Source organism: Antechinus flavipes, chromosome 4 (genome assembly GCF_016432865.1).
Source record: "Antechinus flavipes isolate AdamAnt ecotype Samford, QLD, Australia chromosome 4, AdamAnt_v2, whole genome shotgun sequence".
NCBI classification, from domain to species: domain Eukaryota; kingdom Metazoa; phylum Chordata; class Mammalia; order Dasyuromorphia; family Dasyuridae; genus Antechinus; species Antechinus flavipes.
The window spans coordinates 359,856,753-359,874,182 of NC_067401.1; the positions used below are offsets into that span (position 1 = coordinate 359,856,753).

Below are 17,430 nucleotides of genomic sequence, written 5' to 3' on the forward strand. Positions count from 1 at the left end.
GCTGTTGCTGTTACTGTTGTTGTTCTGGCACACCATACCACTTAAAATATTTATGTTAATCTTTTTAAGTTCTTGCATAATTTCTTATAAATAAAAAAATTGGACTATCCCAAAAGATTTTTGAGTCACCCAGTATTTAGTAACGAAATGCCAAAGAGCATCAGTTTTTAGAATTTTAGAGTAGAACTCATGTAACTTACTTTCTCATCTCAGCTCTGTAACACTCAGCTTGATGTGCACTTGGAGAAGTCACTTTTTAACTTCTGAGTACTCATTTAATGCAATATTATGAAATTTTTTGTAATTTTCTTCCTCACTGCTATTGGTTTTTCTATCACCAGAAACATATACAATAAAAACTATGATTATGAGACTAAAATTTGAAAAATTATTTGAAATTATCTAAAATTATTTACCACTGCCCTACCTCACTGATTTTAATCTGGTATGTTGTTTCCGATTTTGGTGTGTATATGTGATACATCTTGATTATGGGCTTCTTATATCTTGTCCTGGAACAGTAGGTTTCACACAATTAAAGTTAAATCTTTGTTAGTTACAGGATGAAGAAAGGAGACGTCAACAACAGTTAGAAGAGATACGTAAACGAGAAGCAGAAGACAGGGCCAGACAGGAAGAAGATCGTCGGCGCCAAGAGGAGGAGCGAGCAAAGCGAGATGCTGAAGAAAAGGTTATGGTCCTCTGAGGGCGGCTAGAAATTACCAACTTAGCCCAAACCTAAGTGTTTGGCCTGGGCAAAGGGAGATAGAGATTACATATCCCTAAGATGCACATGACAAAAACAGGGCCTGGATTCCCAACTTTTATTATTGGACTAAAAACTTTAACCCAGTCTGGCTCCACCTACCTCTCTTCTGAACTTTGTCTCCAAGCTCCTTTATCTCTCTCAAGCACTTGAACTCCAATACTTGATCTGTTCAGCGAGGGGCCTCTGTCTAAAGAATCCATTTAACCTTGGGCTTATAACCCAATATCTGAAACTAAGTAGTGTGTTGTTGTAGTGGTGATATTTGTTAGATCGTTTTTATTTATTGAACATGAAAAAGTTTAATTTGCTGACTTAACACAATCTTAATGCTGGAGATCTTATTCTATTCAAAACAACAATGACTTAAAGAAAATTGAAAGAGAAATTTATTTAATTTCAGAATGTTAATCTGCTTAGTTCTCCCCCTTCCCCAAAAAAAGTATTTGTTGATTTCCAGATACTGTTTCCCTCAAGCAACCCTTTCCTTTGAATTACATTTTAAAGTAGTAAAGAATTTTAACAGATATTCTCAGGAAATGGGAATCTTACATTGTTCAGATTTTGGTTTCTTTGCATCTTGTGCTCTTATGAGTGCGCTTAATTTTAAAATAAGTATTTCTTCCTTTCACTGAGGCCCTTTGATGTAAGAGAGGTTCTAATCACCACATTTTGCACTGTTTGGTTTGTTCTAAGATCACTGCTTGTTGCTGTATGTGATTTTGGAGAAGTTGTTTTCTTTGTCTCTTTCCTTCTAAGATGCCTCTGATTCTCACAACTCCATGTGAGGAAAACTCAATATCTGTGATCATTCACCATTTCTTCATTGGTACAATGAAGTATATTAGTAGGAAGTACAAAATAAAGTAATTCTCAGGAAATAGTTTGTCAAAATGGAATCTCTTAAAACATGAAGCAGTCAAAAAATAAAATCATTCAAACAGTCATTTAAAAGAGAGTTGGAGAAAATACCATAAAGAACCATGTTTGTTATATTGAAATAGATGATTCGTGTCCGTTATAGGCCTTCACTCTCTCTTAACATTTATGATAAATATTTTGTGGTAGATCCAAACAGCTTGTGAGATATTCTCAAAGAGCAAGCATTCAAGAGTAGTTCTTATTATAATCAATTTATATTTGTAAATGGAAACTGATGGTCATATAAGAACTACAGACCAAAGGAATTCAGACTTGCAAAACTAGAACCAGTCAGCATTCTGGAAATTTGTGGTCTTGTGCTATTCATGGAATTCCCTTTTTGGCTGTTTTCAATTCAGTGCTAACTCGACTATCTTGTATACTTCAAGACAAAAAAAAAAAAAAAAAACACCTTGAGTAAAACCTGTACAACTACCAAGAGCTTCATTTGCTTTAGGTACAAAGTTGTAATAGTGTAGAGATTTGCCAAAAGATAGTCTGTAGTTTTAGTTTCAGAATATTGCACAATCAGAGAGAAAGCATTAGGATAAATTATGTTGACCAAGACGTTGGCTTTGAAATATGCATCCCTTAGCTTTTAAATATGTTGACTGCAATTGTATTTTAGCAACTACTGCTATATTTGATTATGGACCAGTGAAACTAGGAGTTGGAAGTATGTTATACTAAAGTTGTCCAAAATCAATGATTTGCTTTGTTATAGAAAAAGATTGTCATTTGTTGGTTAGAATAAAGTTTCCTTGTGTCATGTAATTATATCTGCTTGTGAGATATTGTATCTCAAAAACCATCTGAAATTTTTCTAGAAATTAACTTGCATCTTGGTTAAGTAAAAGATGGCAGCTAGTGAATACTTACTGAGTTTCTCCTAGAAGATTGTTAGAATAGCTTGTCTATTTTATAAAATTTACAGATAGCAAACTAGCTTATTAGGATTCTTAGTGATAGCTTAAAATGTATAGTACAACATTGAATTTGATGATTTCTCTAGGAATATTTTGCCATGTGAGGATAAAATGAAATGCTTTGCTGCATTATTTCCTCAACTTGACTCTTTTAGCTCCTAGAGATAACTATTGTTTATTAGAGATGAGAAGAGGGTATTATTAATACATTAAAGGGAACATCAGAGATTGACATATATTTTTTGAGAGATAATCTGTTTAGGTATTTAGAAATCAAAGCATTTTTCTATGCCATGAAAGGAGAAAACAGGCATAAAGAAATGAAAAAGAGAACTATAAGTTTTATTCCTGTGCCAAAGGAATCCCAGAGTCTTTGGTAAATGAGTTTGGAAAGTATTTGTTTTTTTCAATATCTAGTACTGAAAAGTTTTCCAAGCTAAAGGATACAACTTTTGTTTCAAAAATAATCTAAACACTCCTTCCCTTTTTCACCTTCACTTGTCCTTCTTTGAAACTTTTGTCAATCTTTAAGAAAATGTGCTATTATAATTTTAATTGTGAAAATAGCTAATTTCATTAACACACACTGTCAATTAGAGTCTGTGCAGATGTATGTCAAAAAATGTATCATGTGTGTCAACATATTCAAATTTCTTGTTCTGTTGCTATTGATGCCTAACTTTCATTGTCTGTCTATTAGGGGAGTATGTTAAGTTTTGAAATAATGAATTAAGAATTGTGGAAAGCATGTGTTTGTTGGGTGGGGGGAGGGCGGGGAGACATATGCCTTTTCAATTCACTTTTTTTTTCTATTAAATGTCCTTTGAAAAACAGGAGGTAAGCCAGATCTCTTAGTTTTAAGAAATGTTATTTCCAAAAATAGTTGTAAATCTGAATTTACTTGGGCTTCATGGAAAATAGCTTAAGTGTCAATGCCTCCTAAAATGTCATTTATTAGAACCTTAACAATATAGCCTATTTTGTAGGAGTTTTTTCCTCTTTAAGTTGTTTTGGACTTTTTTCTTTTCTTTTTTTTCTTTTTTTAAAGTATTTACAACAGCAGGTAAGTGGATATTTATGCTTTAGTTAGAAATGCCGTCTTGGAAATGAATAGAAGAACAAGAGTGATGGGGCTAGATGTGACCAGATCTGATGGGTCTTTCAGTATTTCCCAGAAATGCAGAAACTCTGTTATATTTCAGAGAACAAGATCTCCAGGATGATCTGACCATTTTTATAGTTAATGTGTTGTTTACATTACTAAATGGATTCAGTTTGGATGGTTTAAAAAAATGCCCTGTGAGGCCATAGTTGGGTCTAATTCCTGTTTCTTCCCTATCTAATCTTCTCGCCTTTGTTTATTCCCGCCTACAGAGGCGACAGGAGGAAGGGTATTACAACCGTTTGGAGGCTGAAAGGCGCCGACAGCATGACGAGGCAGAGCGGAGGCTGCTGGAGCCTGACGAGCCTGGTCTGTACAGACCGCCACTTCCACGGGACTATGAACTCCCACCCCCACCCCCTTCATCTAATGCTCCTCCTCCCCCACCTCAACGAAACACCTCTTACCTCAAAACACAGGTCCTCTCCCCTGACACGGTATACACTGCCAAGTTTGTTGCATACAATGAGGAGGAGGAGGAGGAGGAGGACTCCAGTCTAGCAGGTCAGGATAAGTACTCCTGCACGAGAAAATCTTATGGGGACTTCCCTCCTGCCGCCCTTAAGCCACAGCAGCCCTGCTGTCAGCCTCGCCCAGTCTCCGATGGCATCTATCTTTCCAACTCATTCCAGCCACCCTCGGTCAATGCCAACAGTACTGCTTACAAAACAGGCCAGCCCCCTCCCCCACCAAAAAAACCAAGTTTCTACCATCCCAGCAACTCAAAAGGTAGAGATAAGAAACAAAACTGAAAGACCAAATCTTCTTCCTTTCTATATATTTGGAAATCTCTCTGCATACTTCCCACTGTGATAATGTAGATATAGATGATCACTTATTTTGTGATTTTGATTTCACCTGATCACTGATCTCAGCATGGTGATCTCCCTCTAACTTCAAATGTAATGTCTGTGTGAATTTTCTTTTTCACAAATGTTTCAATTCTATCCAATTCTTTTTATGCTTTAAAAATTCACGTCTGATCAAATGAAGACAATCTTTCTCAATTACTCCATAATCTGTTTGAAGTACTGTTGGTCTTGGCTTTCATTCTTTATCTCTAAATAATTCTGATAGTTGGTGAAATGAGCACCTTTTTCCTGCATTTCGGGGACATAGATACTTTCTGTAGTACTTTTTTGCTAGTACTGCAAGCATTTGTATTAAGGCTTTCATTACTTCACTCAAGGTAGAAGAACTCTTCATTCTGACTAAAATGCCAGGCACATTCGGCCTATGAGTCACTCTTGTATGTTTTTGAAAACTGGTACATAAAACAATGCTCTGGGATTTCCTTGGCATAGGGAGATAGCACCATCTTGGCTAGGTAAACAATAGTCTATCCCAACACTAACGCAGGCTGCTTTATCACAGTGGAGTCGGAAAACCTCTTCCTCATTGAAATGTTTTTCTTTCAATTCATCTCTTTCCTAACTGGTCCCTTTTCACATTGTATCTTTTTACTCTTAGTATATCACAAATAATCAGAAGATCTTACTAGAGACATAGTCGTATTTACTGTAACACATGTAGTTGACTGTAGAATACTACGATACTTCTGACTGTACCAAGACTTGGAAGCTTTCAGAAACACAAAATTTAGAGAAGAATTTTAAATATTTTATATTCAATAGTGTAAAGGATTGACATCAGTTAATTAATCTAGTTTTATTACCTAAAGGAAATTGGGATTCTGATGATAAATATAAAGAATTTTTCCACATATTCAGTAAAGTTTTATGAGATTTTTCTGGACAGCAAGCATAGTGCATTGGGACCCAATGTAAAGCTTCTCACAAAGCCAAAGAATTAACTTCAAAATTAAGAAATTTATTTCTGCTTTTAGTTACCTCAGATATAGTTCATGAAGGATATAGCCACAGTGACTGTGGCTTCTACTAATGTAAATAGTTTTGGACAAATTCATCCTGAATTTTTCAGGTTGGCACTTGGATACTATCTGAGGATTCAAAATGTAGTCAAAATAAATTTTCAAGTATTTAAACTTTCTTGTGAATTTTTAAACTTCTGCACATAGCATTCATATACAATAATATACACTCATATATGATAATTTAAATAAGAACACTAGCTATCAAATTAGAAACAAAATTATGACCTTTATTAATACCACAGATTAAATTGGAGTTTTGGTACCACTTAAGGAATATTGTAGTTAGATTTATCCTTTTAATCCTCTTAGCTTTTAGTTGTACCACTAATCCTTATTTTATTTCACACTTAAAATATCATATAGGGGTAGGTTATGTCCTGCATCCCTGGTTGCTCAAGCTTCTCTGAAGACTCTCTTCGTAAAGTACAGTTGCTTGCCCCAACTGCAGAATGCCATGTGCATCCACTTTGTCACCTCTCCATCTCACTCATGGCTGTTATACTGCAGATCTCTGCAGCTGTCTGTCTGTTATTTGTGCATACTTTGCCAAAGCATGCTTTTGCAACTTGCATTCAGTTCCTTCCACTGGGTAGTTTGCAGAATAAGGATATAAAAGGGGATTTCAATATAACAATTGAGAACTTCTGATTGTATTAAATGTGATTATTATCTCTAAAAATTGTATTATGCTAAGTACAGAATCACTTTCTATACTCACCTTAGAACATAATGTGGGTCATAAGTAACATGAAACCTGAAAGTATTAAAAAATTGCCATTTCTATCAGTGGAAGAAACCAACATTGCTTCTCAATCAAGACTCATAAGACATAATGCAGTATTCTGACAAAAAAAGTTATTTATTGGAACAAATTGGAACGGTGATATTGGCATGGTATTGTTGACAAGTTGTTTAAATTTTCCAAAAAGGAAATTTCTGTTGTGTCATTATGTACCTGACTTCAGTTGGTTTTAAAAATGTAGTATTTCAAATTGAATTGAGTTTTTTGAGTCTTTGATGAGAATGGTTTAGCTAACCAGTAATTCTTAATGAACTGAACTAAATCAGAAATAAAGATGCAGTGCTAGAAAACTGGAAATTGCAGAAGAACTGAATTTTTCACTCAAAATTATTTGGATAAGAGTAACCAATTAGTGTAATGGCAAACTGATCTTTTATTTTTAAATAAGAGATACATGTTTAAATTTGTCCATTTTTTACACAACACATCCAAGTCATGATAAATTTAATTGATATAAATGAAAAAAAATTGGTGAGCTATTTAATCTAATATTTAATACCCCTTTTTATTTTTTTAAATTCTTTATTATTATTATTTTTTTTTTTTGAAGCAGTTGAGTTAAGTGATTTGCCCAGGGTCACACAGCTAGAAAGTGTTAAATGTCTGCAACTAGATTTGAATACAAGTTCTCCTGACTACAGGGTTGATGCTCTATCCACTCGGCCACCTAGCTGCCCTTAAATTTAATACTCTTTATGAATGCTGCATGTCTCAAATGTTGATTATGCAAGGGTTATAGTTTGTCTTGCCATTGTTTTCTTTTTCCTCATATAGTTCTGGTATTGAATAGTTCTGTTGAGATACAGACACACACATATGTATATAAAATATACATATGTATATAATACACATATATAACCTACTTAATTTAATTTATTAATTTAAATACAAGTTTATTTTATTTACTTATTTGATTTATTGTAAATGAAAATTTATTTAATTTAATTAAATAAAAGTACTTTATAAGTTTAGTGTTAAGTGTCCTTTAAAACATACTTATAATATTATGAAATGAAAAATTAGTTGTTACAATATTCAAATAGGTTTTTTTTTCCCTATTTTTTTTTAGCCAGTGCATAAATGCTTAGGAGAAAACTCATGTCAGTCAGGAACATTTCTGTTAGCTTTTGTTAGTTTCCCATTAACTTTTAGAGAAATTTACATATAATTTCTTTTAGTTTATGTATATGTGCATGGTAAAGTCAGTGTTTACATACATGCATATACATATTCCCTTAATCAAAGATCCCAAAGCCCATTAGAGGTGTAACATAAAAATTTATGGCCTGCCCTTAATACCACAATTAAAAATTCATGAGGTTGCTTCTCACAAATAGCCAGTTAGTTTTTAAAAGAACTCTTTGGATGTGATACTTGGATTGTTCATATCATCAAAACGTGTAAATTTGCAAACCATGTTTCATGGACTATTCAAAAGAGCCATGTTCAGTAATTCCAAGATCTAGTTATTTCTGAAGCATTGCATCTTTATTATAAAAATGTAAATTTTTTTTTGACAATAATGTATATTTCTTAACCCTGTCATATGTGTTTGTTTATCTCACTTTCTTTCTGTGTTCATTTGCAAAAGGACCAAACTCTTACACTGGGTCTACTGGAGCAGTTGTTGGTGTCCATGAGGTTTATAGAGATCCAAGAGAGAAAAGATCTAAAAGGTGAAGTATAATAGTTTTCCCAAAAAGGAAATTTCTTTTGTGTCATTGAGTATGTCCTTGAAACTTTCTCCCTTTATTTTTGTAAAGCTGACTGACTGAAATTTAAAATATATTATATCTTAATATATCTTATCATAAATGATACCTGCTATTCTTTTATCAAGCTAATACTGCTTTTTGTGTATTTATTGTAATATGACAGGGTTGGGTTTTTTGGTTTTTTTGGTTTTTTTTTTTTTTTTTTGGTACTTTTGTTTTATTCATGTAAACATTTTCCTAAATCATATATTGACTTAGACAATATTGACAAATAATTTTAGACAAATCTCATATCAGACTACCAGAGTTCTCTTATGGTTCATAGATAGTAGTTCATTTACTCTAAAGTATTCTAACGATTTAGTATCCAGGTAACATTGCCCCTGATGTGTGCTCACCTGAAAACAAGTTGTATTAATGTCATTGTCAAAAAAAAAAACAAAAAACTAGTTTTGTTAAGTGTTATATTGTCTCAAAAAGACAACTAGCTCTTGTAAAGTGCCTACTATTTGCCAAATACATAGGGATGCAAAGAAAGAAGGTAACAACAGTCCCAGCTCTGAGGGAGCTCACAGTCTAATAGAGGAAATTATATGGGAGCAACTTGTGTACAAAGAAACTACTGCTATGTTGAGTTGGGTGTAGACTCACAAAAAGGATTAAGGAGTACAGGGAAAGGCTTCTTGCAGAAGGTGGAATATTAGCTAAGGCTTGAATGAAGTCAAAGCCAGGTTATGGAGAGAAATCAGGCATGAGGAACAAGCAGCAAAAATGCCTAGAGGCTGGATATGGGATGTCCGTCCTGAGCAAGAAGCCTCAAAGAGGCCAGTGTCCCTGCATGGCAGTGTGTGAAGGCAGGAGTTAAGTTCTAAGGAGACAACAGACAGGGAACAGCCAGGTTATGTGATGCTTGAACAGGCCTGGAGTAATATTGTCTTTTCTTTTTTTTTTCTTTTTAAAGTCATGTTCTTTTGCCAACAAGAAAGGTCTACTTAGATTTAATCAAGAAAGTTATAGATAGCTCCCTCTAGAAGGAGGCTTTCTTAACCATTCACTCAAAAGTCTTTTGGGATGTTATAAGTCATGTCATAATAAAAAATATCCTTCAGTTAAGTCTTTTAACATTGCAGGATTTACCTCATTGTTAAAAATGAGTTACTTGACTTCTTCAAAGAAGAAATCCTCATGTATTTCAGATTTACTTTGAGATTGGAGTGAAAAAGTAATAAAAGAGCAATAAAATATATTTTTGTTTTTTTTTTTCTTTCCATAGGCCTAAATACAGCCTTTAATAATCTTTGTTAGGATCATTTCCCTACTGAAGAGCTATTTCCCACTGCAGTAAAAACCAAAATTCTTGAAAATTTTGAAATTCCACGTGGTTCCCAGAATTTAAGTTCTTACCTATGGTATTAAGAACTGAACCATTTTGCTAAGTGGCTAAGGCTTAATATTATTTTTCTTCCATTTTAGCCAAGATGCAGATTTACCCGGAGTTTCTGGAGCCCCTGAAAATTTGACATTCAAGGAACGTCAGCGTCTCTTTTCTCAGGGCCAAGATGTATCCAATAAAGTAAAGGCTTCTAGGAAATTAACAGAACTGGAAAATGAACTGAATACAAAATAAGAGGGGGTGGGAGGAAATAGAGGAGTGGGGGAGGCAGGCACCTTATTGGATATAGCTGGAATTTGATTTATAAGAGTGGAAAGGGAGGAGTCTTATTTTCTGTAAATTAATTTTGTGATTCCTCTCTTTCTTAAATTGTTAATTGAGGTTTAGAGATTTTGAAGTGCATGGAAGATTGATTATTTACCAAGAACTCTGTGGTTTATACTGTAAAAGCACTGTAAAATTATATTTTAATGATATGAATCACATGAAGGTAACTTTTTTTTTTTAAGAGGGAATAATTCTTCATCCTGCCCTCTTCTGAAACTGAACATGTAGCATACGTCAGAGGTTCTGTTTTTTGGTCTTTTACAACACTGTTTTAGCTGCTGAGCAGAGGGAGAGAGAAAATAGCTTGAATTGCCCAAACTATTCTGTGCACTGTCTGTTGAGGCTTATACATTGTTTTACAGGAGAATTTGTCTCTGATTTGATTTTATATCAGAAGAGATAACATACTAGTATTTAATGTATATCATATGCTATTTATGAGCTGCTACCTAGTATATTCTCTTGGTTGTGTCTAAAGAATATCAACTAGGGCACCCTCAGCCCTTAATAGTCATTATTCTCTATAGTAATTTAAAATAAATCTATTTAAAGCAAAGTGAATGCACACCTGAGAAATCATTCCACCTTATGTCAAATTCAAGTGACCTCTTATGGATACAAAATGAAGATAGTTGGAGGTAGTCACTTGGAATATATTTTTTTAAATGTCAGAGTAGTTTTAGAATAAGAAGAGAGAGATGGTAAGTTGCCTTCACTCAAAGCTTAGGACCAAATTTTTTCATGTTTTTAATTGAGTACTCTACAGGATGTATAGTAGATGACAAGCATCACTGTGCTTCCAGTAGCTAGGAATAAATGAGAAGGGAAGATTAAAGTATAAAATTTCATGCCCCAACTATTGTTGGATAAGTAAAAATTATGTAAATGAAATAGATTTTGTGTTTCGAAAACCATCACATATCTCACATATGAGAAGGAAGTAATTTTAAGTAATTTGTTTTCATGTCTGGCACCTGCAGTGTCCTTTAATGTACTGTAATATCAAAAATAAGACAGACTATAGCAGTTCAAGCTATTTTTTCACACAATGATAGCCATATTTAATTTTAAATTGTTATTGTATTTCATCACTGTCATTTCTTCAGCTATGGGTCATATAGCTGATGTTGGGGATAAGGAGTTTTGTTTTTCAGTGTGTAGTGTTAAATGATATATATTGTTGTGATTCCAAGCAAATTCTATGTGACATAACCCTGATACGGGTTTTATATGATTTTTCTGTACCATATTGTTCTCTTATAAATATATATTAAGGGGAAATGCACACTTTCATATTTAAAGAGTAGAGATTTTCACTGCCTTAAGGAGAGAAAATCACTTTTAATGAGTTGTATGATACATGAAAATGAATGAAATATTTGGGTGTAAATATTTTTACATCTTTCAGTATCTTATTTTAAAGTGTGCTTTTGCCATTTCAACTGTTCAATATGAAGTAAGAAAGTAAACCGGTTCAAAGTGTTTATGAAGGATTTGCATGCTTCTCCTGTCAGAAAATCAGGAAAAGCAAGCCCCTCCCAAATATCTTGAGAACACTAGCAGCTTAACAGTGACTAAAAATTCAGCACTTTTCTTAAGGAACAATTAAATGCTATGGATGAATTAACATATTTCCTCCCAGTACCTAAAAAAGGTTAGTAAAAACACAACAAATTCACCATATAAATGTCTGTTTATACATACTATAATAATATTATATGTAAGTATGTACGTATCTAGAAACCATGAATGGTTTAATCAAAAGTGGATTTGGCCATCATTGGGCATTCAAATAAAATGTGAATATATGTAAAAGTGCTTTTCATAATTGTTTATGCATTATTATGGAAAAATACATCAAAACTGCTGTAGTTTCCCATTTCTACTGTATTTCACTTGCAATCTATTTTTAATAAACTTTGTATGTATTTAAGTGTTTGGTATTTTCTTAAATTTAGATTCTATTAAGAGTTTATGTCGCAAAACAGTCTTGGCAATTCTTTGTTGAATACTAAGTGCTATCACAGTATATAATAGCTAATATTTGTGTGTAAAAAATATTCTACATATTTTTTCATTTAGTTCTTGAAACTATGAAGAACCCTGAGCAAATTCCTGTTTTTAAAAAATTAGTAAACTGAGGCCCAGAGAAGCTTTGATTTGCTTATGATTCAGTCATACTCCACAAACATTACTCACTATGATAAATTCTGAGAATACAGAAGTAAAGAACACGTATTTTTTTCAGGAAGCCACAAGGGATGGGGGTAGGGGCAAGACAGAGATAGAAAGAATACATAAATTTGAGGTGGAAATACACTTAAAAGAATTAGCTCTTGAGAATGATTCTGGGAAGATAACAGAATAGTCAGAAAATTTCAAACCTCCCTCCCCCCAAAAAAACAAACAAATGTGTGCCTCAGGGCAAACATAGTCTAGTGAAAAACAAAGACTACTTGGGTTGGAGTAGGGATCCTCCTGGAACAACTCAATGAGTACAGAAGAATGCCCCCCACACTGGGTAAAGTGCAAACACCTCCATGCTAGAAGCACAGAAACATTAAGTTGGGAAGCCTGGGCTAGTTGGGTTCTGAACTTTCCCTCAATATGGAGAATAGGGATCTGAGTCCTGGAAGACTGAGGAAACCTCAGCTAATTAGTTACACCAGGCCCATTTACCAGACAGTCCTGGGTGAGAAGGAACTGGCACATCCAAGTGAGTACAGAAGCAGCTGTGCAGGGATGCTGCTGGCTGTAGGGCATTTACAGAAGGGTGGAGCTTTTGATTTGGATTCTAACTCAGGGGAAGAGTTGAAATGAAACTTCAGTCCCCTTAAACCTAGAATCAGAGGAGTTAACACAAAAAAAAAAAGGTTCATCTTCAAAGGAGCATGGCCAAGTAAAAAAAGCCTCTTCTGCCCCAAAGAATAATGTTAAATGATTACCTGCCCCAAAAGGATTTATAGAAGGAATTCTGAAAAGACAAAATCAAGTGAGAGATTACAGTTGAAAAAAAAAAAAGAATCATTCAAGTAAAATAAGGTAATGGGGGAAAAATTAGCCAACTAAAAAAAAATAATGAGTTTTGAATTCTTTGAAAATTAGAATTGGGCAAGAGGAGTCCTGTGAAGCTATAAGAAACCCCCCCCCCCCAAAAAAAAAAAAGAAGAAGAAGAAAAAGAAAAACTAATGAAAATACAAATAGAACCTAAAACATAAGAAAAACAAAAAAAATCTGGAGAACAGATCAAGAAGAGAAGATATAAGAATAATTGGACTACCTGAAAGCTGTCCCCCCCCCCCCAAAAAAAAAAAAGACAATAATTTAAGAAATATATATTTTTTAATTGTCCTAGAGTGACAGCAAAAAAAGAGGAAAGTAGAAATAAAAGAAATCCACAGATCACCACCTAAGAGATCCTTGTGGAGAAAACAGGAACATTATTGCCAAATTTTGAAACCCCCAGATCAAAAGAAAATTTTCCAAGAAATAAAAACAATCCAAATATGGTGGAACTACAGTTAGAATTGTTCAGGATTTATCAGCAAGCACAATAAAAGACTTCAAGTCCTAGAATAATATATACTGTCAATCAAAAGAACTAGGCCTGTGGCCAAAAATAGCCTCTTTATCAAAATTATCCATAGTATTGAATGAAAAAAAAAAAAAAAAGACGATAAATGAATTTGCGGATTTTTAGAACTTTCTTTTTTGAACCAAAGTTGAACTTAATAGAAAATTTACCATAAAAGAACCAACATCAAAGATCAGTTTCAAAGAACTCTAACAAATTATTGATGTGTTGTAATGGAAATATGTCATATATTTAAGATTGACATCAGTAATTGGGTAGCTTAAAAGAAAGAATGAGGCAGAGTTGAGTATGATGTAACTTAAAAAGAGATGCTGTCCAGAAAAAGGTAAAAATAGTAGTTGTTATACAAATGAGGTGCCCAGGAAAAACAGGAGCATTAAGAGGGAAGGAAAGCTCATAGTCCTGAAAAACACATTGGAATAGATTACATAGGGAACACTACCTATATATACCATGAAGGGGTATAGCACCCTCCAAAATCTCTGGGATGTGAAATGATGTGTAGATTAATGGGAAAAGAATAAGGGGGAGGAGGAAAGGATGGCATAGGTTAAGGTGGGATACAAAAGGGTGTGTAGATAAAAGGGAATGGGATAAAGTCAGGAAGAAAGGGTAGGGAAAGAAAGAAGCATTCACGGGTGAGAGGAGGTTAAGTAATTGCTAGGTAAGTTAAGAAATAAAGAAGAGTTAACAGGGATGGGAAATAAGATATATACAAACACTTCAAGGATCAAGAATACTATAAGAAATTTTTAAAAGTAGGGCTAGTAATCATTTGTCTTAGACAAAGTCAAATATAAAGATTCAATCAAAAGAAATCTATATGTCAGCCATGTTAATATTGTTTTAGATGCATCTTTACAAAGGGGAAGTGCTTATATGTTTATATGTATTTGTGTGTGTGTCCAAGTAAATGAGTACATATGCATGTAGGTTTATGTATGTGTATATAGATATAGATATATATGTGGGTAGGTGTGAATATAAATGCATATATAACTGCTTAACTGTAGCCTGCTTGGGGAAAGGAGGGAGGATGAAAGTGTGTGTGTGGGGGGGGGAGGGAGATTAAAGTACAAAGCAGATAACAAAAGAATAACCTACAAGGAAACAAAGAAAAGATGGACATTCATGAATATCTGTTATATATGCTTTCTTAAAATGGAAATTTATATATTCTGACTCCTCCCTAATGTTCTGCTGAGTACATGCCAATGTTTTGTTTTGTTTATTTTCCTTTTCTGTCTTTTTTCATTCTATTTTTTAAAATTTTCTATTTAGTTCCATTTTTTTAAAAAAAAAATTAAAGGAAAAAAAGAAATGACTTTTTTTGGATTCTTAGATCTGGAAACATTGCCTGGGAAAAGTAAATATTTAAATGAAAAAATGGAGTATAATTTTTTGGGGATATATTTCAAGTTTCGTATTTGAAAACATATTTTTGTCATTTCACTTGTTCCTTGTAAAGCAAGAGAAGATAAACTAATTCCAAGTGGTTATGCAGAAGTGGGAGCCCCACAGAAAGCCTGTCTCCGACTTTCTTTTACCTTCAATGAAGTAATGAACATCCTAGTTCTATTCCAGTCCTAAGGCCCACTACTTTTTCTAGAAGTCATTGGTGAGGAACATGACTGGTGATCAAGGAGTCACTGGATGCAGATCCTGGTAATATAGTGGACCACCACTAAACCTTAATTACTCTCTGAACCACCACAGCTCTCTAAGGACTGCTAGTCCTTTGTCAATTATCCTGGTGATAACTGTGAGTGGGTGGATAGATGTTTGTGTACAAAACATATGTCTATATATGCATATATATGCATTTTCCCCTAATTTCCTTGAGACAAGGCTGTCTTATTTTCCTGATTGTATCCATCTTGACACAATTCTTAATCTTTATAAGTGCTTTTCTTCCTATACCCCTGTTTAATACACACTTTAGAATGATAGTGTCAAATTAAAATAGAAATGGGAGGCTACTAGTCTGTACATCATAAGGATTCCTGAAGGGTTGCAGGTTGACTTCGTTTTAAAATTCAGTGTTATATGTATTATATTTTATTTTGGTAATAATTATTTCTCAATTATATTCTAGATCAGGTTGACACTGGGAAGTATCATTGGGGTCTCATGTTTTGAAAAAAAAAAAGGGCAGACCCTTCTTAACCTTTTTTTTTTTTTTTTGTATTTCATGATATTCTCTCCATTCTTAATTTTCTATTGTTAATTTTATCATTACTTGATTTTTAATTGCTATGAACAAAATGCTTGCCTTTCCTGAATCCATTTTACATATGCCATTAAGTCTTTTTTTTTTTTTTAACTTCCATCCTCTCTTCTTTTCCCTCAGTGTCATGAATATGAAGACTTTTCTTACTTTGGGTCATCTTGGGATCTGTTGAGAATTGTGGGATGGCATTCCTAATAAAAACACTTGAGAGCATAAGAATAAATGGACTTTTCCTTAAAATAGTCAGGAGCATATATTTAAAACCACCAGTAAGCATCATATGCAATGGGGAAAAACTGAAACCTTTCCCAGTAAGATCTGGAGTGAAGCAAGGTTGCCCACTATCACCATTATTATTTAATATCGTATTAGAAACACTAGCCTCGGCAATAAGAGTCGAGAAAGATATTAAAGGAATTAGAGTAGGCAATGAGGAAACCAAACTATCACTCTTTGCAGATGATATGATGGTATACCTAGAGAACCCCAGAGATTCTACCAAAAAGCTATTGGAAATAATTCATAATTTTAGCAAAGTAGCTGGCTACAAAATAAATCCCCATAAATCCTCAGCATTTTTATACATCACCAACAAAACCCAACAGCAAGAGATACAAAGAGAAATTCCATTCAGAATAACTGTTGATACCATAAAATATTTGGGAATCTATCTACCAAAGGAAAGTCAGGAATTATATGAGCAAAATTATAAAAAAGTCTCCACACAAATAAAGTCAGACTTAAATAATTGGAAAAATATTAAGTGCTCTTGGATTGGCCGAGCGAACATAATAAAGATGATAATACTCCCTAAACTAATCTATTTATTTAGTGCTATACCAATCAGACTTCCAAGAAAATATTTTAATGATCTAGAAAAAATAACAACAAAATTCATATGGAACAATAAAAAGTCTAGAATCTCAAGGGAATTAATGAAAAAAAAAAAATCAAATGAAGGTGGCCTAGCTGTACCTGATCTAAAATTATATTATAAAGCAGCAGTCACCAAAACCATTTGGTATTGGCTAAGAAATAGATTAGTGGATCAGTGGAAAAGGTTAGGTTCACAAGACAGAATAGTCAACTATAGCAATCTAGTGTTTGACAAACCCAAAGACCCTAACTTCTGGGATAAGAATTCATTATTTGATAAAAACTGCTGGGATAATTGGAAATTAGGCATGGACCCACACTTAACACCATATACCAAGATAAGATCAAAATGGGTCCATGACCTAGGCATAAAGAACGAGATTATAAATAAATTAGAGGAACATAGGATAGTTTATCTCTCAGACTTGTGGAGGAGAAAGAAATTTGTGACCAAAGATGAACTAGAGACCATTACTGATCACAAAATAGAAAATTTTGATTACATCAAATTAAAAAGCCTTTGTATAAATAAAACTAATGCAAACAAGATTAGAAGGGAAACAATAAACTGGGAAAACATCTTCACAGTTAAAGGTTCTGATAAAGGCCTCATTTCCAAAATATATAGAGAACTGACTCAAATTTATAAGAAATCAAGCCATTCTCCAATTGATAAATGGTCAAAGGATATGAACAGACAATTTTCAGAGGATGAAATTGAAACTATTACCACTCATATGAAAGAGTGTTCCAAATCATTATTGATCAGAGAAATGCAAATTAAGACAACTCTGAGATACCACTACACACCTGTCAGATTGG

General features: G+C 33.6%; 1 protein-coding gene across 21 annotated transcripts in view; it reads left to right on the plus strand.

The window, feature by feature from the left end:
* The window catches only part of AFDN (afadin, adherens junction formation factor), a 161,876-nt gene extending 150,037 nt beyond the window's left edge, over positions 1-11,839 (plus strand). For 10 of the 21 annotated variants that reach the window (XM_051998112.1, XM_051998120.1, XM_051998117.1 and 7 more), the window contains 4 exons: positions 557-691; positions 3,988-4,504; positions 8,063-8,147; positions 9,660-11,839. In XM_051998112.1, the coding sequence (XP_051854072.1) occupies positions 557-691; positions 3,988-4,504; positions 8,063-8,147; positions 9,660-9,813 (891 nt within the window). In that variant the 3' untranslated portion in view covers positions 9,814-11,839. The remainder of the gene's footprint in view (positions 1-556; positions 692-3,987; positions 4,505-8,062; positions 8,148-9,659) is intronic. The other 11 variants (XM_051998126.1, XM_051998131.1, XM_051998127.1 and 8 more) reach the window with 3 other exon arrangements.
* Positions 11,840-17,430: the final 5,591 nt, after the last annotated feature.